This window comes from Panthera onca, chromosome B4, assembly GCF_046562875.1.
Source record: "Panthera onca isolate mPanOnc1 chromosome B4, mPanOnc1 haplotype 2, whole genome shotgun sequence".
Lineage (NCBI taxonomy): Eukaryota > Metazoa > Chordata > Mammalia > Carnivora > Felidae > Panthera > Panthera onca.
The window spans coordinates 63,605,827-63,629,954 of NC_138345.1; the positions used below are offsets into that span (position 1 = coordinate 63,605,827).

The following is a 24,128-nucleotide window of genomic DNA, read 5'->3' on the forward strand; positions in this document are numbered from 1 at the left end:
GTTTTGAAAACAGGTTTTGCTGATGAGGAAATTGGAAATAGGCAAAGGGAAGTGCTGCTGTGGAAGAAACGGGGTTGTGTGTGAACGAGGCTTGGGGTTCAGAGTGTAGGAGTTACAATATGGTGAGAAGGAATGCTGGGGGCTGTGTCGAAAGTGCATTTGCAAACTTTCTTCTTAGGGTATATGTTAATGTGAGGCTGCTGGGAGGGGTTCATGGCTGAAGAGACTCAGGTTAGCCCTGGGGACCCCACCGCTCTCAGGAAGACCACTTTATCTTCTTAAGATCTGAATTTGAACTTCTGCTGAGCAATGAGGACTTTGGCAAGGGACATTCCTTTCAGCTTTATGATTGAGAAACTGGGAAGAAGAGACTTGTTTTCCCGTACTGAACATTAAAAACAGTTCACGTTTAATGTTTCGTTTGTAATACTATTATTTAAAACAAAAAAGACTGGTCTCAGAATTCGACTCAGGGTGCCTGGGTGGCTCAGTCGGTTAAGCATCCTACTTTGGCTCAGGTCATGATCTCATGGTTTGTGAGTTCGAGCCCCGTGTCAGGCTGTGGGTTGCCAGCTCAGAGCCTGGAGCCTGCTTTGCATTCTGTGTCTCCATCTCCCTTTGCCACCCCTGTCTCCCCAAAATAAATAAACATAAAAAAAAAAAAAAATTCAACTCTCTTGTTGGCTGTCCTAAAGCTTTTCTGTTGGATTTCATATCAGTCTGGGGTCCAGGTTTCAAGGAGAAGGAAGACAATTCACAGGGAAAAGGGAAGATCAAATGTTTGGCAAATAAATGTTGCCATGCTACGCAGAGAAGTCTTTGTTAGATGTAAAAATTCTCTCTGGTAATAGCTCTCTTTCTGGTACAGGCCCCCTATCTAAATTCTTTTAGGCAGTTAAGCGGGGAGGTTAAAAGCTCTTTTTTGAGTCTGTTGGGCCTCAGTTGTCTTCAGCTGGAAATAATCTACGTGCCAAAGAGGCACCTTTTGAGGCGGCTTGCCCTGAACCCTATCACCTAACCTATAGTCTAGCAACTCCACTCCTAGGTATTTACCTGAGAAATGAAAACACATGTCCACAAGAAGAGTCCTACAGGAATATTCAGAGCAGCTGCTTTATCGGTAATGATCTCAAACTGGAAACAACACAAATGTCAATAAACAGAGAAAGTGATAAAGTATGTTCATACAATGGAATGCTACTGAGTGACAAAAGGAACGGAGTGCCAATATCAGTGACAACATGGCAAATCTCAAAAACGTTATGCTGAGCAAAAGAAGCCAGATGCAAAAGCCTACACACGGCGTAATTCCATTTATGTGAAACTTTAGAACAAGTAATAGTTACCTATGGTGATAGATATCAAAACAGTGGCTGCCTAGAAGTGGGTGGGTGGATGGATGAGGTTGGATGAGAAGGGGCAGGAGGAACTTTCCGGGGCAATGGGAATGTTTTATATTTGACAGGCGTGGGTTACATGCATGCATATATTTATTAAAACTCTCATCAGGGGTGCCTGGCTGGCTCAGTCGGTGAGCATGTGAGTCTTGATCTCGGGGTTGTAAGTTCAAGCTCCACGTCAGTTGTGAAGATTACTTAAAAACAAAATCTTAAAAAAAAAAGATCTCTCATCAGACTATTCGCTTAAGATTTGTGCATTTCAGAGAATGTGAATTAGGCCTCAACCAGAGGGGGAGAAAAGGGAAACAAATCCTCGTCCTCGTGGCAAGTCCCTGTCCTCAGTTCAATAAGCAAAATAAGGGATGAATACCTATGGAGAAAAGCAAAACAGGGAAAGGAAGGATTACTGTTTTATTTTATGATTTATGTATTCATTTATTTAGGAAGGATTGCAATTTTAAGGAGACTGGTAAGACCTTATGGAGATGGTAGCATTTGAGCAGACTTAAAAGAGAGGAGGGGTAAAAATCTCCAACAAAATAGTAGAGAACTGAAATGGACAGCATAGTAAAAGGATCATGCACCATGACTAGGCATGATTTACCCCTGCAATACAAGGATGATTCAACATACAAAAAAAATTTTTTTAATATAAAATCTGTTTATTGGAATAGTTTCCATGCATGATGATTCGGGGTGGTTTTGGTACTAAAGGAGCATCCTTCTGTAGGCTTTGCTGTTCCTCCTGTGGGTTGGTACAGGACAGTGGAGCAGCCCACATACAAAACCACTGTCCATGATGTAGGAGCTGGGGCTCTGCGCCAGGTGCTCCTTCTTGTGCTTTCTCTTCTCCTCTTCTGGGGACGGGTGCGGGAGGTCCTTCGTGAGGAGCGTGTTCTCCTGGGCAGGTAGTCATTGCTGGAAAGCTTCAACATACAAAAATTGATCGATGTCATACACCACATTAACAGAATGAGGGGGGAAAACCACTCAATCATCTTAACTGATACAGAAAAAGCATTTGACAACTGAGGGGTTAGTTGTGCTTGTGGTCCGAGGGAAGACCATTCCACGTGGTCCAATGGAAGACCATTTGTGGTATAGCAAGTGTAAGGACCCTGAAGCAGGAAACAGCAAATGTATTTGAAAACAGCAAGATGATGGGTCTGGCATATTTGAAAAGGTGTTGAAGGGGGCAGGTGATAGGAGTGGAAGTCAGAGAAGGGGCCAGGCTTGTGTGATGGGAAGGCACGGTGGGTGCAGTGCTACTGGAGGGCATACAGGGGGGCATTCACATGATCTGACTTCCTTTTCAAAGGATCCCTCTGGCTTTTTCTGTTGGGAACAGACCACAAGGAGCAAGGGTGGAAATGGAGAGGTTAGGAGGGCTAGTGCAATAATCCAGATGGTAGGTGATGGTGACTTGTACTAGAGAGAAGCAGTGCCGGTGGTGAGAAGTGGTAAGATTCTAGGCATATATTTTTTAATGTTTATTTATGTAAAAAGTTTTTAATGTGTATTTATTTTTCAGAGAGACAGAGTTGTCAGTGGGGAGGGGCAGAGGGACAGGGAGGCACAGAATCTGAAGCAGGCTCCAGGCTCTGAGCTGTCAGCACAGAGACCGTCACAGAATTCGAACTCACGAACTCACAAGATCATGACCTGAGCCAAAGTTGGAGGTTTAACCGCTGAGGCACCCAGGTGTCCCTGATTCTGGGTATATTTTTGAAGGTAGAGTCTGTAGGATTTGGTGGTGGATTAGTTGTGGGGAGTGTGTGTGTGTGTGTGTGTGTGAGAGAGAGAGAGAGAGAGAGAGAGAGAGAGAGAGGTGATGCTGAGAGGGAGAGAGGGAGACAGATGGAGAGGGAGAGGGAGGGAGAGAAGGAGAAAGCAGGAGAGAAGAGAGCAGTGAGAGAGAAAGCAGGCAGAGAATGTGTCATGGGTGACACCAAATCTTTCTTAAACTTTAGGATTTAGCTATCATCGGTGATAAGTGTTTCTGCCGTATTTTACAACTGAACGAGTGTATGGTAACATTGTGAGTGAGAATCTGCTCTTTACACAGAATTAAGCCTATGTCACAGTTGCAGGGTTTGTTGGCTTTTGTTTTTCTTTGACCATTTAGCTGACACACCTGGCTGATGTTAAGCTTGCTTATCACTAGATGGCACCGTAGCTTTAGTTGGCAGAAGATTGCATGTTTCAGTAACAGCTCAATCCCTTTCATTGCAAACTGGTTTTAAAGGGCCAGCTGTCAGGATTTTTAGGCGTGACTCAGTGACCTGGGTTTGTAAGTTTGCCTCCTGAAGGAGCAGCAACCTCAGATGAGGAACTGAAAAGAAAAAACCTACACATTCACACCGACATGGTCCTACACAATGGTTGCAAGGATAGTTTGGTGGAGAGAACCTAGAAGGAAGCTTAAGCTCTAGAAACCCCCTAACTTCACACTTCAAACGTCTGGGGAGAAGCACATTCTGGGATGGCAGAGGCAAATCACACTTCCTTGCATGCAATTTTTTTTGCAAGTAAGCTTTACACCCAACATGGGGCTTGAACTCAAGACCCTGATATCAAGAGTCACATGCCCTACAGACTGAGCCAGCCAGGCACCCCTCCTTGGGTGCAATTTATGTTCTTTGCATCTTGAGGCTGTTTTTAGAACAAAACTGAAGTGTCAATATTTTATTAGAAATATATTTACAAACTTATTTCTAATTTGTATTTATAAACACTTAAAAATTATGTTATGTTGGGGCACCTGGGTGGCTCAGTAGGTTAAGAGTCCAACTCTTGGTTTCAGCTCAGGTCATGATCTCACAGTTTCGTGAGTTTGAGCCCTGCATCAGGCTCTATACTGGCAGTGCAGAGCTTGCTTGGGATTCTCTCTCTCTCTCTCTCTCTCTCTCTCTCTCTCTCTCTCTCCCCCTCCCCCACTCACACTATCTCTCAAATAAATAAATAAACTTAAAAAAATTTTAAAAATTATATTATACTTATAAACAATATTCTCCCAATGTGGCAAAAGAAGTTATGTTTTTCTTATCATTCCATATAATTCCATTAGCTTTATTGTTCTCCCGGCACTGAGGAAAAACAAAGATAGAAAGCCCCTATTTTTGGTGTACCTGAATTGTGTAAGAACAGAAAACAATGCAACAATTTCGATTTAAAATAAGCCACAAGGCTCAATCAGTTAAGCATCCACCTCTTGGTTTTGGCTCAGGTCATGATCTCACAGTTCATGAGATGGAGCTCCACGTTGGGCTCTGTACTGACTGGGCTCTGTACTGATCCTCTCTCTCCCTCTCTTTCTGCTCCCCCCGCCCCGTCAAAATAAATAAATAAACTTTAAAACTATTTAAAAAATAAAATGAGACGATTTGAATAGAAGATGAATGGATGGCAAATAAGCATATGAAAAGATGCTCAAACAACATAGATGAATCTCAAAATAATCATGTCGAGTGAAAATAAAGATGAAAAAGAGTACATACTGTATGATTGCTTTCATATAAAAATCTAGAAAATACAAATTAATCTATGGTGACAGAAAGCAGATCAGTGGCTTCATGGGGATGGAGGAGGGGATGTGGGCAGGGACGGGGTGGGGGGCGAGAGAACACAGGGACACCGAATATGTTCACTATCTTGATTTTGGTGATGGTTTCATGAGTGTATACATACATCAAAACATCAAATTGTACACTTGAAATATGTAAAGTTTATTGCATGTTAATTATACCTCAATAAAATTGTTAAAATTTAAAAATGAGACACCGATGTGTAATGTTTGTTAATTTACTCATTTATTTGCTTTCTCTTTCATGTAGCAGAATTTATTGACTATCTTAACCGTGCCAAAAGATAAAAGAGGAAAGAGATGGTCTGCCTCTCAGTCTAGTAGAGGAGCCAGGCAGTGACAGTGCTGCATGATATTCTTGTCGGATAGACCCGTAAGAAGCTAAGAAAATGTCCAGATTAGTGTGTATGTGTGTTGGGGAAGGCATTTCAGAGGGCCTCGACCCTGAGCTGAGTTCTGAAGGATGAGGAGGTGGTTAGAGACAGTGAAGATGGGTTGTCTATGTGGGGGTGGCCCTAGCTTGCTGTCTTCATCAAGGCTTAGGGTGAGAAGACAAGGCCCAGAGGCAGGGGAGCAAACTGTAGGAGAGAGAAGGAGCGTTTTGAAACCAGGCAGGATAGAGAGATAGGGACTGATCCCTAAGACCCTGGGAAGCTGTGAGCAGGAACTGGACTCTGATAGGGAAGGTCTGGGGAGTCAGGGAGGATTTTAAGCAAGGGAGAACATGATCAAATAGCATGGGTTAAAGAACATGGACAGGTCAAGCTGAGAAAGAAACACCAACATTCTTGCCCTCAGGTTTTTCCATCATTATGGTTACACAAGTATATTTAACTAGCCTCCAAGTCCTGCTAGGAACTTTTCCTGAATCTGTTCAGATGTGTCCAATTCCATCCTTGGCACAACTGCCTTAGTTCTGTCCTCATTATTGCTTGCTTGGATTACCACTACATCCTCCGATAGGGGTCTCCTTGTCCCCTGTCCTGCCTCTATGCTCTACCTGAAGCTTAAAACATTGTTCTGAAACTCAATCTGATCCTCTCAGTCTTAACTGAAAACCTGATCTTCAGCCTCCAGTCTTGCGCCTTCCCAACACTATCTCCACATTTCCAACGATAATCAGTTTCAGTGTACTTATCAAGCATTTACAATATGCCAAGAACTGTGCTAAGCACTTTACTTTTTTGCATTAAATCCTCCCAATTCATTATTATTATCATCATCACTATTTTACAGCTGAGAAAACTGATTCTTAGTGTAGGGGAGGGAAAGCTTTCCTCTACCTCTTATGGGATCTTCATATTTAACTGAGAGAAGATAAATGAATGGAAAAAAATAGAACGTAAACATGCAACACATACAGAACTCACTCATGAGTAACTCAAAGGGGGTGGTTAGAATTTGGCACTCCTACATCTAACTCAGTAGGTGATGGGCAAGAGTAGAGAGGGCACCTACAGGAATGACTTTTTGGAAACATCAGCGGTTCTTTAGGAGAATAGGTAGGAGATAATTTTGAGACAATGTCTGTTTGGGTGTGGTATTGATTTCTCAAGTGTAAGAGGATTAGTTGCTCCCAGGAAGGGGTTTATGACAGTTGAGTTCTTTTGGGATGTTCTGCTTCGGACAGATAAGGGGTTTCGGGAAGTCAGATCCCTTCAGCTCAAAAGAATTCTTATGCTGAAGTAGCATATTTTGGGGTGGCATATCCTGGTTCCCCTCATTAAGGAGGTTTTTAACGTACCTGAGGTCATTTAGCTAATAAGTATAATTGACTAAAAAAACCCTTGAAGACAAATTTCAGTACAGAACAAGATTTTTTACTTGCACTTGCAAGAGAGTCGCTTATTAGAGAGCTGGCTCTCTGAAGAAAAAGAAAAATGTAGGCAGATATTTAGAGGTAAATATCATAAAATCAAATGATAGCTCAATTGTTATTAGACACTTGGCAAGTCTGCTTGGTAGCATTTGGGTCAATTTTAATAAAAACAAGACAGTTCTTTCTTTTAACCAAGAAATAATAATACATCAACACCAAGCAACAACAGAAAGAAAAATTCATGTCTGTTTTTCATGACTTATCTGGTCTATCTTATCTTACAGGAATGTAAGGCCTTTTCTGGACTATAGAACATACAATAGCCCAGGAAAAAACATTTAAGTTGTACTATAGAGAAAGAGAGGAAGGCAGGATTGGAGAGAGACTAGTTCTAAGAATAGAAAGTGGATCAATTTTAAAATTATTAAGGTGGGCTGGGGCAGCTGGGTGGCTAAGTGGGTTAAGCTACCAGCTCTTGATTTCGGCTCAGGTCATGATCTCAGGGTTCATGAGTTGGGAGCCCCACATCAGGCTCTCTGCTGTCAGCACGGAGCCAGTTTTGGATCCTCTGTCTCCCTGTCACTTCCCCTCCCCCACTCGCATGCGCTAGCTCTCTCAAAAATAAATAAACATTTAAAAAAAATATTAAGGTGGGAAAAGGACATTGAGCAGTCCCTTTACCTAGTTCCAAGTGTTGGTTAAAGTAGCTTCACATTACTAAATGCATCTTCAGTGATGAGCACTTAGATTTTCTCTTTAAAGTTTATTTATTTATTTTTGAGAGAGACAGGGACAACATGAGTTGGGGAGGGGCAGAGAGACAGGGAGAGAGAGAATCCCAAGCAGTTTCCTCTGCACTGTCAGTTCAGAGCCCTACGCAGAGCTCAAACTCTTGAAACCGGGAGATGGTGACCTGAGCTGAAACCAAGAATCTGATGCTAAACTGACTGAGCCACCCACGCGCCCCTTGAGCACTTAGATTTTTACTACAAATCCTCTTTTGTAGCAACATTAGGCTTGCTTCTTCTCCCTGGTGTCTTGGGCAACAATTGGGTTGTTCATGCTATTCACTGGGATAGAACACAGAAGCTAGTTAAAAACAATTCTTTGACAAATTGATCTTGAACATGTATTAAGGTTTATTGCCAGTGAGGAAATGGGAGAGCATGTGGAAATAAGAAGTTATAGTTGAGAAAACAAAGGTTACATCAACAGCTAATTTTTTAAAAAGTAGCTAGTTAATAAATAGAGTTTTATTCACAGTCATTAGTTTTATAGAGGAAATCTAGGGCAGAATGACTCAGAAATGCTAGGTGTGTAGCCTACCAATTTAAAATAAGTATTGCTATTCACGCAAGAAGGAAACGATAAGGATGCATCTGGGGTTGTTAACTGGAGTAACAGTTTCATTCCCTTCTAGTAGTTCCTAGAAGTTCCAGTTTACAGGGAAAATGGGAAACCCCATAAACCGAGGGCAGAAATGGAAAACAGAAGCAACGAGCTCTAATTTTGAAAGGTGGCTGCCAGATACTGCAAACTAAGACGCAGAAACATGGTTTGCCTGTTTTTTCATTTGGGGTCAATTTTCCTTTCCTTTGGCATACCAGAGCAGGTTTTAATTGTTGTCAGGAGGGATGGTGAGTTGATTTTGGACTATATTTAGTTGAAGGTTGGAAGATGGACATATGGGTCCAGAACTCGAGTGATATAGGTTGCAAACAGATTTACATTGTACATTTATGAAAATTATTGTAAAAGGGAAGACATACATCATGATTTAATCTCAGTTGAAGGTAAATGTCATAAAAGGCTTATACTGTGTCTATTTTGCTCACCATTCTATGCAGGGTGCCTAGAAGTGTGTGAAGGGGCTCAGAAGGAATTGCCCCAAGGTATGCCACTTTGGCCTGCAGATTATTTCTGAGCTGAAAACAATCAAGGTACAAAAAAGACTCAGGAAGAAACTGACCTCCCCTAACTGCCTAAAAGAATTTAAAAAGAGAACCTGCTCCAGAAGAGAGCTATCACCATAGATGACTATAGTATAAGATGAATTAGATGTGATTAGGGAGGAATTTAGCAGTCTTAAAATTCCTCTCTACGTCCCATTGTTTCCTATGGGGCAGCAAACATTTGTTTACGAAACATTTACTCCTTTTCATCTTCTGTGAATTGCTTTCCGTCCCTTTGAAGTCCCAAACTCCCTTCTCCTCAGTTCAGGATGACATATATCCTCATTTTATCTTCCTGCCTTTTCATTTCTCCTGTACCTGGCATTCCCCATAGGTACAAAATTCAATTTGGTCTTCTGTTAATGTATTTAATGTCAATAAGACTAAGATCAGCTGGAAGAAGCTTTGAAGGGTAGAGGAAACGAAGAGAAACCTGTTTCCTCTCCAACACGTGCCCGGCACAAAGCAGATGCTCCAGTCTGACTGGATTTTGTAGAAATCAGAGTTTGGCCGTCCCCTGTTCCCAGAGGGAGGTCGAGCGCCACCTCCTCCGGAAGCCCTGTCCCTTTAAGAAAGGTAGGAAAAGGGAGAGAGAGGCTGCTGGGAAGGAGGGCGGGCCCTCTGCCACCCGGAGCAGCGCGTCAACCTCCACGCGGGGGCTCGCAAGCGCCAGGGGCGCTTCTAAAACACGCAGGAAAAGACGCACTGGGTCCGGGGGCTTAGCTTCCTTGGGCCCTGTTAGCCCAGCCTGGTAAGAAGAGGACTGTGCCTGTCCCTTTAAGGCTGACTCCTGTTCTCCTTGGAGGGAAATAACGTGGTCACACACACAGTTGGGACTTACCTTTTTGAACTTCCCCTTCTTTCCTTAACAGTGCATACAGGTACCAAGTGTCCTCTACGTAAGTCGCGTGTTCATAACAGATGCTTCATTGGTGCTGGAGTGGGAGGGGGAAGCGTCGGTCTAAAAGACATGGTGTCCCAAACCAAAATCAGTTTTACGTTTGTTCTGCTGTATTTTTAATCTTAAGCTTGTGCGATTCAAGGGCTGACCCGATACTTCTAATAGAAGGAGTCCAGTGAGAAGGCAGGCTGTTAGAGACCCTGGGATCCCGAGGGCACGATCCGGAGATGATTAACACCCGCTGGAAGTCTGTCCCGAGTTCACACAAGTGGCCTGACAGGTATTTTAGCCTGCCTGTGTTTTGATATTTTAACTGATCGCTTGCATTTACAAGTGGGAGTTTATGTGTAAATATCTGGGTTATTATCTTGGGAAGATCTGGCAGTGTTCTTCCCTGGAACCAGTTTGCTGGCCTCTTTGGACTATTGAGAAACGATCTCCAGTTCGCTACAGTCTTTCTGTTACAACCATTGGCATCACTCATCACCAGTCTGGACCCTAGTAAGGGTTTGAGTTTGGGGCCCCTCCTCTAAATACTGGAGTGGATGGATATATGACTATTTAAAACATTTATGTAGAACAGATCAGAGGTCCCAAGTAACTGGGTGTATAGTTCGTGTTTAAACTGCTGTTCCTTACTCTCGCTTATTCTCATTCAAGGTGTTTTTCTGTTGGAACAAGCGTTTTTGGCCCAGGCTTGGGAAAGATGAGTCATCAGAGATATTTACAGAAAGATATTTGGGAGTTGATATTCTTTTGTGACAATTAAATCCACAAAGTTTTCTTTTAAGGAAAACATCTGAATCTTGATTACATTGATGTTTTATGCCACAACAATTTTTATTGAAATAGAGTGTACTCAGTATGATTTATATGTCTTTGTCCACAGGCAGTTATAGTTTGTTAACCTCCACAACTCTTGGCAAGGCTTCATAAAAGCAAGACCAGTGTTTGCCCTGGTAATAACTCTGCCTCACCCACTAGAATCTAAGCTTCCTGAAGCCGCAGACTTTTATTTTGTTCAGGGTGCGTGCTTAAAGGTAAGTGATTTATTCAATGTGTGAAATCACTTTAAAGGTAAACGTTACTTTATGTAACAGGCATGTTCCCAAGGATTTCTCTCAGATTCAAATGCATGTATATTTGTTGTTCTAAATTATTAAAAGGCTTTTGTTGTGAAAAGGCTTCCTTTTTGAAAGGTTGTATTTTCCTAAATTGATGCACCAACACTTCCATCTGAAATGAACTTACACTTGTGAATCATCTGCTACAGAGCTTACACTGTAATATTTTTTCACTGTGTAATGGGATTTGGATGTGTCAGTGAGCCTTGGAATTTTCAGCTTTATTTCTGTTTTTAGAGACGCACAGATTTCCAGTTGAGATCAGTGTGGCAGCCAGACCCTTCCTTCCTCATGAGGAGCAGCAGCTCTTGTCAACAGCATCACTGACAGAACCTGTGTTTTGGAAAAGGACTGATGGCTTTGAGCCTGGGTGGGAGAACATTTGCACCATTTCCTGTGAACCACTCTGGTGTCTTTCTGAAAGCTGTGAGAAGCAATGGTCTTCCCTTGTTTCCCTGGAGACACAGCCCCTGGAGAAGAACTGGAAACGTTTTGGATCCTGAGATGAAAGCTTTCCTGGAAGAGAACACTGAAGTCACCAACAGAGGCAGCCTCACTCCTGAAATCCGGTTGCGGCTTTTGACGCCAAGATGCAAGTTCTGGTGGCAAAGAGCTGACCTGTGGCCCTACAGCGATCCTTACTGGGCAATCTACTGGCCAGGAGGCCAAGCCCTGTCTAGGTACTGCCCTAATTGAAATGGGAACCTTTAAGGACCATTCAGATCCTTTCTGTTTTCTACAGATCCTTTTTTCTGCATTCTCCTTCTCACAAAAAACCAGAGCAAATCCCTAAATTCTTGTTTGTTTAATTTGGAACAGTTTACTTCAGGCTTATCAAGGTAAGTCCCCATATACAGTTCTCTCTCCAAGAGAAACCCTAGGGTCAGCTGTCAAAACCATTGCCAGCTATAAATGATCTGGAAATTTCACACTATTCTCAGGTTCATGGTTCATATTATATGGCCAGTGCAGAGTTCCTAGATGGAAACTAAAGCCCCAGTCCTTCAGCTTTCCGTTTAATTTCATAAATATTGCTCCTCGAGCCTCACACTCCCTCCATCATTGCATCTTCTCAATCTCTCAAAGAACAAGAGATATGAGTGGGCCCCACAAAGGTTCCCTCTTCTGTAGTGGCTTATTGACGTCTCAAGTGAACTCTGGACTTGAATCAGCTTTTTTTTTTTTTTTTTTTTTTTGAGTTTTAAAATCTTCTATTTTTACATATAAATTCATATTCCCGTGTGACTTATAAAATTAAACACTGAATAAAAATTGAACACTTGGCTAGATTTTAGATCTTCTATATGGATGTTTTTTTTTTATTTTTTTTTTATTTTTTTTTTATTTTTTATTTTATTTATTTTTTTTTTTATTTTTTATTTTTTTTTATTTTTTAATATATGAAATTTACTGTCAAATTGGTTTCCATACAACACCCAGTGCTCATCCCAAAAAGTGCCCTCCTCAATACCCATCACCCACCCTGCCCTCCCTCCCACCCTGCCCTCCCTCCCACCCCCCATCAACCCTCAGTTTGTTCTCAGTTTTTAACAGTCTCTAATGCTTTGGCTCTCTCCCACTCTAACCTCTTTTTTTTTTTTTTTTTTTCCTTCCCCTCCCCCATGGGTTTCTGTTATGTTTCTCAGGATCCACATAAGAGTGAAACCATATGGTATCTGTCTTTCTCTGTATGGCTTATTTCACTTAGCATCACACTCTCCAGTTCCATCCATGTTGCTACAAAAGGCCATATTTCATTTTTTCTCATTGCCACGTAGTATTCCATTGTGTATATAAACCACAATTTCTTTATCCATTCATCAGTTGATGGACATTTAGGCTCTTTCCATAATTTGGCTATTGTTGAGAGTGCCGCTATAAACATTGGGGTACAGGTGCCCCTATGCATCAGTACTCCTGTATCCCTTGGATAAATTCCTAGCAGTGCTATTGCTGGGTCATAGGGTAGGTCTATTTTTAATTTTCTGAGGAAACTCCACACTGCTTTCCAGAGCGGCTGCACCAATTTGCATTCCCACCAACAGTGCAAGAGGGTTCCTGTTTCTCCACATCCTCTCCAGCATCTATAGTCTCCTGATTTCTTCATTTTGGCCACTCTGACTGGCGTGAGGTGGTATCTGAGTGTGGTTTTGATTTGTATTTCCCTGATAAGGAGCGACGTTGAACATCTTTTCATGTGCCTGTTGGCCATCCGGATGTCTTCTTTAGAGAAGTGTCTATTCATGTTTTCTGCCCATTTCTTCACTGGGTTATTTGTTTTTCGGGTGTGGAGTTTGATGAGCTCTTTATAGATTTTGGATACTAGCCCTTTGTCCGATGTGTCATTTGCAAATATCTTTTCCCATTCCGTTGGTTGCCTTTTAGTTTTGTTGGTTGTTTCCTTTGCTGTGCAGAAGCTTTTTATCTTCATAAGGTCCCAGTAATTCACTTTTGCTTTTAATTCCCTTGCCTTTGGGGATGTGCCGAGTAAGAGATTGCTACGGCTGAGGTCAGAGAGGTCTTTTCCTGCTTTCTCCTCTAAGGTTTTGATGGTTTCCTGTCTCACATTCAGGTCCTTTATCCATTTTGAGTTTATTTTTGTGAATGGTGTGAGAAAGTGGTCTAGTTTCAACCTTCTGCATGTTGCTGTCCAGTTCTCCCAGCACCATTTGTTAAAGAGACTGTCTTTTTTCCATTGGATATTCTTTCCTGCTTTGTCAAAGATGAGTTGGCCATATGTTTGTGGGTCTAGTTCTGGGGTTTCTATTCTATTCCATCGGTCTATGTGTCTGTTTTTATGCCAATACCATGCTGTCTTGATGATGACAGCTTTGTAGTAGAGGCTAAAGTCTGGGATTGTGATGCCTCCTGCTTTGGTCTTCTTCTTCAAAATTACTTTGGCTATTCGGGGCCTTTTGTGGTTCCATATGAATTTTAGGATTGCTTGTTCTAGTTTTGAGAAGAATGCTGGTGCAATTTTGATTGGGATTGCATTGAATGTGTAGATAGCTTTGGGTAGTATTGACATTTTGACAATATTTATTCTTCCAATCCATGAGCAGGGAATGTCTTTCCATCTCTTTATATCTTCTTCAATTACCTGCATAAGCTTTCTATGGTTTTCAGCATACAGATCTTTTACATCTTTGGTTAGATTTATTCCTAGGTATTTTATGCTTCTTGGTGCAATTGTGAATGGGATCAGTTTCTTCATTTGTCTTTCTGTTGCTTCATTGTTAGTGTATAAGAATGCAACTGATTTCTGCACATTGATTTTGTATCCTGCAACTTTGCTGAATTCATGTATCAATTCTAGCAGACTTTTGGTGGAGTCTATCGGATTTTCCATGTATAATATCATGTCATCTGCAAAAAGCGAAAGCTTGACTTCATCTTTGCCAATTTTGATGCCTTTGATTTCCTTTTGTTGTCTGATTGCTGATGCTAGAACTTCCAGCACTATATTAAACAGCAGTGGTGACAGTGGGCATCCCTGTCGTGTTCCTGATCTCAGGGAAAAAGCTCTCAGTTTTTCCCCGTTGAGGATGATGTTAGCTGTGGGCTTTTCATAAATGGCCTTTATGATCTTTAAGTATGTTCCTTCTATCCCGACTTTCTCAAGGGTTTTTATTAAGAAAGGGTGCTGGATTTTGTCAAAGGCCTTTTCTGCATCGATTGACAGGATCATATGGTTCTTCTCTTTTTTTTTGTTAATGTGATGTATCACGTTGATCGATTTGCGAATGTTGAACCAGCCCTGCATCCCAGGAATGAATCCCACTTGATCATGGTGAATAATTCTTTTTATATGCTGTTGAATTCGATTTGCTAGTATCTTATTAAGAATTTTTGCATCCATATTCATCAGGGATATTGGCCTGTAGTTCTCTTTTTTTACTGGGTCTCTGTCTGGTTTAGGAATCAAAGTAATACTGGCTTCATAGAATGAGTCTGGAAGTTTTCCTTCCCTTTCTATTTCTTGGAATAGCTTGAGAAGGATAGGTATTATCTCTGCTTTAAATGTCTGGTAGAACTCCCCTGGGAAGCCATCTGGTCCTGGACTCTTATTTGTTGGGAGATTTTTGATAACCGATTCAATTTCTTCGCTGGTTATGGGTCTGTTCAAGCTTTCTATTTCCTCCTGATTGAGTTTTGGAAGGGTGTGGGTGTTTAGAAATTTGTCCATTTCTTCCAGGTTGTCCAATTTGCTGGCATATAATTTTTCATAGTATTCCCTGATAATTGTTTGTATCTCTGAGGGATTGGTTGTAATCATTCCATTTTCATTCATGATTTTATCTATTTGGGTCATCTCCCTTTTCTTTTTGAGAAGCCTGGCTAGAGGTTTGTCAATTTTGTTTATTTTTTCAAAAAACCAACTCTTGGTTTCGTTGATCTGCTCTACAGTTTTTTTAGATTCTATATTGTTTATTTCTGCTCTGATCTTTATTATTTCTCTTCTTCTGCTGGGTTTAGGCTGCCTTTGCTGTTCTGCTTCTATTTCCTTTAGGTGTGCTGTTAGATTTTGTATTTGGGATTTTTCTTGTTTCTTGAGATAGGCCTGGATTGCAATGTATTTTCCTCTCAGGACTGCCTTCGCTGCATCCCAGAGCATTTGGATTGTTGTATTTTCATTTTCGTTTGTTTCCATATATGTTTTAATTTCTTCTCTAATTGCCTGGTTGACCCACTCATTCGTTAGTAGGGTGTTCTTTAACCTCCATGCTTTTGGAGGATTTCCAGACTTTTTCCTGTGGTTGATTTCAAGCTTCATAGCATTGTGGTCTGAAAGTATGCATGGTATAATTTCAATTCTTGTAAACTTATGAAGGGCTGTTTTGTGACCCAGTATATGATCTATCTTGGAGAATGTTCCATGTGCACTCGAGAAGAAAGTATATTCTGTTGCTTTGGGATGCAGAGTTCTAAATATATCTGTCAAGTCCATCTGATCCAATGTATCATTTTTTTTTTTTAAAGTAAGCCATATGCCCATTGTGGGGCTTAAACTCATGTCCCCAAGACCAAGGGTTGCACCTCTACTGACTGAACCAGACAGGCGCCCCTGAATCTGCATTTTTTAAGGTCTCCTAATTCCCCAGACTGCAAAAGTGTTCTTTTTTTTTTTTAAGTGTATTTATTTATTTTTAGAGTGAGAGAGCACATTCAAGCAGAAGAGGGGCAGAGAAAGAGGGAGAGAAAAAATCCCAAGCAGGCTCTGTGCTGTCAGCTCAAGTACTGGGGCTCCATCCCACGAACCTCAAGATCATGAATGAACCTCAATATCATGACGGGAACCAAAATCTAGAGTCGGAGGCTTAACCGACTGAGCCACCCAGGCACCCACAAAGGTGTTCTTTAGAACATTTTCTCACACATTCACACTATGCTTTTTATTAAAACACAGCTGCTGAAACAAAGGCAAGACCTTGGAGCATTTCAATCTGGTCTTTGCTCTTGGATTGGTAAGTGATTAAACCTGTTTATGTCTTGAGGTTCTAGAGCTCTGAAATGAAAAGGATAAGGACTTCTCATTCACAGGTATCATATGGCCTAACAGAATTAATGTTGCTTATAGTTTTAAATGTAAATTAAATAAATGTAAATATAGGGCTTTTCAGAGAATGAAGATTGGAAAGCTTTCTAGGTGTTAAACAATTCTGATTTTCTGGTCATTGTTGGCAAATTTTCAAGCTTTCTTCACTTACATCCTACCTTAAAAATATTGACATTTTAAATGACATCTATTAAAGTGATTGTTTATCAACTTCAAATACAAATTCCTTAACAGACTGAATCAGAGGCTATACATCGGTGCACCCACAGATGTGTTTTGTTTGGCCTTGTAAGCTTAAAACAAAAAATCAGTTGCTAACATTTTAAAACTTGGAAAACTTCATGTAAAAATCTACTCTGACTTGAAAAACAGGACTATGTGATAACATGGGATTTTGTGTGGCAACAGTGAGCTGAAGATGGGGTAGTAGCTCTCCCTTTAGCCTGGCCATGGACACCCCTACTTTGCCATAGTCCCTGCTGTTCTTCACTTTCCACTAGTAAGGTCGAGTGTCAGTTGATATTTATTATTTCAGGGTTTCTCATCCATCTTCATTGTTTGATAACTATTTACCCCTGGTCCAAATTCTTTAGTTGAACTGGACTTTGTGCCTTACCAGAGAGGTCATTATAATGTTAGCAGTAGGTAAAACCATTCTAGGATGAACAATCAAGAGGAGACTGTGAATTTCGGATCTCACTTACTGAGTCCTGATTGTAGCAGTATTTTGTCTGCTTATATTCTTGGTGTGTAACAGTTTCTGGATCCTAGTAAAGTGCTCAGTACTTTAAAATGACACATTTTTGGTGGGTGCTTGGCTGGCTCAGTTGGTAGAGCATGTGACTTTTCATCTTAGGGTCATGAGTTCAAGCCCCATGTTGGTGTAGAGCTTAAAAAAAAAAAAAAAAAAGGCTTTTTCTTTTCTACTTCTTACTGACCTTCTCCCATCTCAGTGTTTTTTTCTTTCTTTCTATTTAGGTATCTTTTGGATAATCCTGGTGTTGTCAGAGGAAGGTCTGTATTGGATCTTGGGAGTGGATGTGGAGCTACAGCTATTGCTGCTAAGATGGGCGGGGCATCGAAGATCTTGGCCAACGACATAGACCCTAGTAAGGATTTCATATTTAAAATTATTTAAAACTCAACTTTATTTTCTTTCAGTATAAATATCTATAGATGCCTCAATGTGATAGCTTATTTCCATGCGTATTTTGTAATCTGATATCGTGAACTTATGTTCAGTGGGATATTGATATTATCTGTGAGGATCCTGTGAGGCCTAAACTGAAGTAAATTTTTCTTAACAGGATTTATATTTATGTCTGTCAGATATCCCAAGGCGATACCACTTGGGAGCCTGGGAGTACTCACTGTTAATTTCTGGGCTGCGAATTTCCTGAAATATGTAGGTTGTGTGTATTTGACCCCAAACCGAAGTGAGGAGAGGCCTTGGGTTCTTAAGGGAGATTTTAGTCCATTAAAACCCAAGTTGAGACAGGTAAGTTTTAATTTCATCTGAGTTTCTTTTAGTTTTCAGTTTTACCGAGGATTTAGCTCTTGAAGATCCTGTTTTACACAGGGGTCTCAGTTCTAACTTGCCACGTTGCTCAAGCCCAAGGTTTGTTTCCCTGTCTCCTAGACTAACAAACCAAACCTCTTGGTTTCTAGGTCAGCAAATGTTCGTTAAAACCTCCACAGTTTTGTGTTGTTTTGTTTTGTTTTCAGGATATCCATTCATATATCTGAAGCAGTAAATGGTTTCTATTGGTATAAACTGCTTTACCTAAAAAACAACTTACAACAAAAGGGAAAAAATATTGTTAGGAGATTTTCTGAATCACTTAAATTAATCAATAGGGAATTAAAACTGCCCAGCATATACCAATGCATTATGTTCTTTTTAAAGTTGCAGGAATGGCTATCACACTGAATTGTGAATTGAACCAACTGAATCCTTTTCCAATTTTAACTAAAAACATTTTGGATTTGGAACAAGATAAGTGGGACCTTGTTGTGCTTGGAGACATGTTTTATGATGAAGACCTTGCAGACAGTCTTCATCAATGGCTGAAGAATTGCTTTTGGACCCACAGAACTCGAGTACTGATTGGTGACCCTGGGCGACCCCAGTTCAGTGGACATAGCATTCAACATCAGCTGCACAAAGTGGTAGAATATTCACTTCCAGAGCCTACTAGGAAGGAAAACAGTGGATTGACAACAAGCACAGTATGGGATTTTCGGCCTTGAGTTGTCCAAGTGCTTCTAAGATGAACATAGCTATGTTTGGGTTTACTCCTAAGAGACCTGCCAGTTTAGAGCATGCAGTTCCTGTTAAATGGCAAATCTTGTTTCCAAAATGTGAAGGCTTAAAGTTTTGTCAGCCGTTGTCACGTAGTTCTGCATTATGCCAAATGTACAAATCTCTACCTACAATTTTCTAGTTTTACTGCTGTAGGGATAGAACTATAAAAGACAGTACCAAAATGGTAGCAACATGTAATTTAAGTAGTGGAGAGAAATGAGAAAGTGTGGCAAAGTCTGTTCATGTAGTTGAAGACAACTATATGATATATCTTTGAATTAAACACAATACAAAATATATAAGAATGCTGTATTTCCAAAAAATTACCTGTAAAGATCAAAGATGCAGTTAGTATGGTACAGAGTACACGGGCTTTGGAGTCAGGCAACTCTGTCACTTTCTAGTTGGGATTTTCAGGTAGTTAAGCTCTCTGAGCTCTAATTTCCTCATCTATAAAATTGTAACAAAACTTGGCAAACCTCACCTCAAAGGCTATTATATTAAATGAAAGCATAAAGTACATAATATATAATAGGACCTCAATGGACAGTCATGCATAAAAATAAGGATTCTAGAATTTCCTACATACTCTGTACTGTGACACCTTATGATGCCTCTTTATGTCTCTCTAAGGTTAGCTAGAAATTGGTTATGCTACCACTACATGTCCCAGGTTGTCAGGATCTGATAAATCAGAAAAAACCCTATGACATAAGTGAGAATGTAAAGAAGAATATGTACAGTATACCACTATTTATATAGAAAAGATATACATATGTACTTACATATATGTTCACATATAAAATACGTATTTGCTTGCAACATACATAGACTATCCCTGAAAAGATAAATAAGTAACTGGTAACAGTGGTTGCGTTCGGGGTAGGGTACCAGATAGCTGGTAGACTGGGGTGGGAGGGAGACCTAGGTTTTACCTTTGGGTCTTATAATTTTGTACTAATTATATGTACTACATTTTCTTTCTTTTACTTTTTTTTTTTTTTTTTTTACTTTTTTTTTAATGTTTAGTTTTGAGACAGTGAGCACGAGCGGGGAAAGGGCAGAGAGAGGGGGACAGAAAATCTGAAGCAGGCTCCACCCTGACAGCAGCAAGGCAACACAGGGCTTGAACTCATGAACTATGAGATCATGACCTGAACTGATATCGGACGCTCAACCTACTGAGCCTCCCAGGTGCCCCTATGTACTATATTTTCTATTCTCTAATTTAAAACTAAACACCAGCATCATATATGTTACAAGTGAAGTAGAAGATGCAGCCTTTCTAATGTGCTCTCACATTCTTATACACTGCTTAGGAATTGTTTATAACATACGCATTATATGTAAGCTTTCTAATAATACATGCATGCCACTGGGATTAGGGTACCAAGGAGATGTGATCAGTTATAGTCATACAGCAGAAATGTGCAGAAAGCAGTAAAGAACAAGTTGTTGCTTAGATAGGAAAATAGGATAATTAGATGGGAATTTTGGAGCTGGGGCTGCAGAGGAACTTGGGATTCTTGAACTTGGATGTTAGAGTTTATTCCAGCCTACTGAAACAACTCTTGTGCATCTAATTCCTGCTGGTTTACTGGGTCTCAAACATTATCAACTGTACATTTTTATTCAGCCTTGGTTAAAATTAATAGAAATTATAGGCTACAATGGCATTGGATGATATTTGAGAGGAAAGAGTTTTGTTGACATATCCTTTGAAGATTCAGAGTATTCTGCTGGTTATTGCCCTTCTTAGCAAGATAAGAAAGAGAAAATTGGAGAAAATTACACTCTGGAGCACTGTGGAAATTAACCTGAGACAAAGAGAAGATTTAAGCTTAAATATCTACGAACGCTGCTTCTATTATCCTCTCTTGATGATTTATTTGGAGGGCACAAGAAGGTCGTTGAGGTATCCAAATGTTACTTATTTTAAAATCTCCCATGTATATAATGGTGAGCCGTGAATGACTTCATAGTTTAACAAACAGGTTTGTATTAAGACTATTCACATTTAGTGGTGCCTGGCTGGCTCAATTAGTGGAGCATGGGACTCTTGATCTCACCCCACGTTGAGTGTAGACATTACTTAAAAAAATCCTTTTTTTAAAAAAAGGACCATTCAGGGAGTGCCTGGGTGGCTCAGTCGGTTAAGTGTCCAACTTCGGCTCAGGTCATGATTTCACGGTTCATGGGTTCAAGCCCCGCATCGGGCTCTGTGCTGACAGCTCAGAGCCTGGAGCCTGCTTCAGATTCTGTGTCTCCCTCTTTCTGCCCCTCCCCTGCTTGCGTGTACTCTCTCTCAAAAATAAACATTTATTTTTAAATTTTTTAAATGTTTTTTAATGTTTATTTTTGAGAGAAAGAGAGAGAGAGAGAGAGACTGAGCATGAGCAGGGGAGGGACAGACACAGAGGGAGACACAGAATCCGAAGCAGGCTCCAGCCTCTGAGCTGTCAGTGCAGAGCCGGATGCGGGGCTCAAACCCATGAGCTGTGAGGTCATGACCTGAGCTGAAGTTGGACACCTAACCAACTGAGCCACCCAGGTGCCCCAAAAATAAACATTAAAAAAATAATAAAAAAGGACCATTCAATTTTAAAGTGGTTATTGATATAGTTGGATTAATATCTTCCATATTTGTAACTGTTTCCTATTTGTTGCCCGAGTTCCTGGTTTCCTTTTGGTGTTCTACTCTTGTCCTGCCTTCTCTGCTTTAAAGTTTTTTTTGTTTAATGTTTATTTATTTTTGAGAGAGAGATGGAGCGAGAGACAGAGTGTGAGCAGGGGAGGGGCAGAGAGAGGGAAACACAGACTCTGAAGCAGGTTTCAGGCTTTGTGCTGTCAGCACAGAGCCTGATGCAGGGCTCGAACTCATGTACTGTGAGATCATGACCTGAGCCGAAGCCGGGCGCGTAACTGACTGAGCCACCCAGGTGCCCCCTGCCTTCTCTGCTTTAAAAAAAAATTTTTTTTTAAATGTTTATTTTTGAGAGAGAGAGAGAGAGGAGGGGAGGGGCAGAGAGAGAGGGAGACAAAGAATCCGAAGCAGGCTCCAGGCTCTGAGTTGTGAGCACAGAACGTGAAGTGGGGCTCAAACTCACAAACTGCAAGATAATGACCTGACCCAAAGTCAGACGCTTAACTGACTGAGCCACCCAGGTGCCCTGTGCCTTCTCTGCTTTTAACTGAGCATTTTCTATGATTCTCTCTCTTCCCTTAGGATATCAATTATACATACTAAAAAAAAATTTTTTTAGTGGTATACATTTATAACTAGGCCGAGTCCACTTATAGTACAAGCAGTATTGTAGCACTTAATGACTTTCAGTTTGTTCAGCTTTTATCTTTTGAGGACAGGAGTGATGACTTCCAATCTCTTTATAACATCGGACCGGAAACTGGAAGTACGGGTATTATTTTTATTTATTTATTTTTGTCCTTTATTTTTTTCTGTGTCCATCAATTCAACAAATATTGGGTGCTTGTTATGTACCAGATACTGTTCTAGGTACTGGGAATACAGCAACGGGAAAAAAATTTTTTCTGCCTTCGTGAAGCTTATATTCTAGGGTGGGGAGACAGATAGTAAACAAAAAATAGACAAGATATCAGATGGTGATAGATGGTAAGGAGAAAAATAGAGATCAAGGTAACAGGTGAGGATGATAGAGATAGATAGGCATGGGGCCCTGAAATTTTAAATAGAAATAGCTAATACAACCAGCAATATAAAAAGTCAAGAATATTAAACTGCAAAGTGCTTTAGGAAGATAATCCTTTACAGACCCTAAAAAGCTGATCTTTAGATCTTAAAACTTGTTTCCCCAAGAGAGGAAAAAGCTACTTTGTTTGATGTTTACTATTAAATTTTATTGAATTTGTCTTTAGGGGTAACTGGCCGGCTCAGTTCGTAGAGGAGGTGAGTCTTAATTTTAGAGTTATGAGTTCAAGCCCCACATTGGTGGAACCTACTTAAAAGAAAATTCACAGGTAAAACAGGCTTTACCCATTTTACACATATACATATGTACCACCTTTGAGGGGCAATATATATATCCATACTATAAACATACCATATTTATAAAGTAATTAATAGTAAGGTCAAGAAATAGAGTTGACTGTGTAAACCCTCCTTCTAAACATGTAGAAGAATTTTGCCTATGCTATACTTCCCTTCTTTTGCACTACATCAGAGTTAAAATAGAAAATCTTTAGGAAAGTCCCACTGAGACAGGCTCATGGCACAGGGAATATTCTGAATTTGGGGGTAGTTTAAACACTATATTTCACTGTATATGTGTGATCATAAAAGAGCAATTCGTTTGAAAACTAAGACCTGTGCTATTTGTTTCACAATGTGAAACCAACAGAGCTTTAGAAACAGCCTCTATAATGATATGTTGTAGCTACTCATTCTTACACATTCCTGAATGCAGTTTTTAAGGAAGAAATTTCACAGATGCATAGCACGTATTTGGAAAAAGTAGCCACAAAAAGTAAGTGGCTGGGCAAGGGCCTCAGTAACATTCATATGCTGAATGGCTGAGGTGTATGATGTCATGGGTTTATGGCATTAAACTATTTCTTTGTTTTACTGAAATATTGAATTCTGGGAAGATTTAAAGGCCTGATGTTCAGCTTTCCTTTTAGCCAATGAGCACTTAAATACTTGAGGAAGGTAGGGGCCAGAAAATAGTTAGGAAGGTAATTATGCCTTTAGAGATACTTAGAATTCTAATGGTTATTCATATTGGTAAAATTTCTCTTATGATGGCTCAAATATGTCAGTAGGAGAAGGAAATCTCCAGGGAAAACTGTAATTTAAAACTTTGTTATTTAAGAAACAAACACAATACTCCCCCCACCCCGACCCCGAATACATCAGAGGGCATGCTAGGCTTACCATGTCAAAAACAATGACTCCTCAAACAAACATAGAATAATACCACTATTAAAATGTTTAAGAGTCTGGTTAACTTCAAAGCAAAAACCACATTATTGGAAAGCCAATCTCAAAAACCATTGTTTCCTGGGAATGTAGTATGAAGATCATTGCTTTGATAAGCTTCAATAAGCATCAATAAACAGTCCAAGTCACTTGCTTTAGTTTGTTTGGGCCTACTAATTGCTCCAGGACTTCTCGTGAATGATCTACAAAAGAAAACAATGACAATATATTAACTCACAATAATCAGAAATATTTATTATGTCCTCAATATAAACTAGGGGTGATAATAACTATTATATCTCATAGGGGTATTTAAAAGATTAAAGGGCATGATATACAAAGAATAGCATACAACTAAAAACATTTAATTAATGGTAACCTTCATTTATTAGCTGCAGTGCACATGTCATAGTAATACTTTTTAAAAATGGGTATTCATTATTTTCTCTGTAATTTCATCTTAATTTCACCAACCAGAGAGTAATGGTATAATTTCACCATTAGTCTGTGTTTGAACTTTCCCAGGGTCCTGG

At 40.2% G+C, this 24,128-nt stretch overlaps 2 protein-coding genes across 9 annotated transcripts in view; one reads left to right on the top strand and one right to left on the bottom strand.

Annotated features, from left to right (window-relative positions):
- The first annotated feature begins 9,332 nt into the window (after positions 1–9,332).
- On the top strand, positions 9,333–19,494 carry ETFBKMT (electron transfer flavoprotein subunit beta lysine methyltransferase). 8 transcript variants are annotated; one of them, XM_060657988.3, is made up of 6 exons: positions 9,333–9,653; positions 9,783–9,935; positions 10,545–10,695; positions 11,017–11,459; positions 17,315–17,445; positions 18,243–19,494. In XM_060657988.3, exons 4-6 carry the CDS (start codon positions 11,134–11,136, stop codon positions 18,584–18,586), a joined length of 801 nt encoding a protein of 266 aa, XP_060513971.1. In that variant the 5' UTR covers positions 9,333–9,653; positions 9,783–9,935; positions 10,545–10,695; positions 11,017–11,133; the 3' UTR covers positions 18,587–19,494. The 8 variants fall into 8 exon arrangements, with proteins under 8 accessions (XP_060513971.1, XP_060513973.1, XP_078306081.1 ...); XM_060657990.3 differs by having other exon boundaries at positions 9,333–9,635; XM_078449955.2 differs by having other exon boundaries at positions 9,333–9,935.
- A 122-nt stretch (positions 19,495–19,616) lies between these two features.
- Positions 19,617–24,128, bottom strand: part of AMN1 (antagonist of mitotic exit network 1 homolog) — a 59,575-nt gene continuing 55,063 nt past the window's right edge. The window contains exon 7 of the mRNA XM_060657995.3: positions 19,617–23,798. Within this exon, the coding sequence (XP_060513978.1) occupies positions 23,725–23,798 (74 nt within the window). The 3' untranslated portion in view covers positions 19,617–23,724. The remainder of the gene's footprint in view (positions 23,799–24,128) is intronic.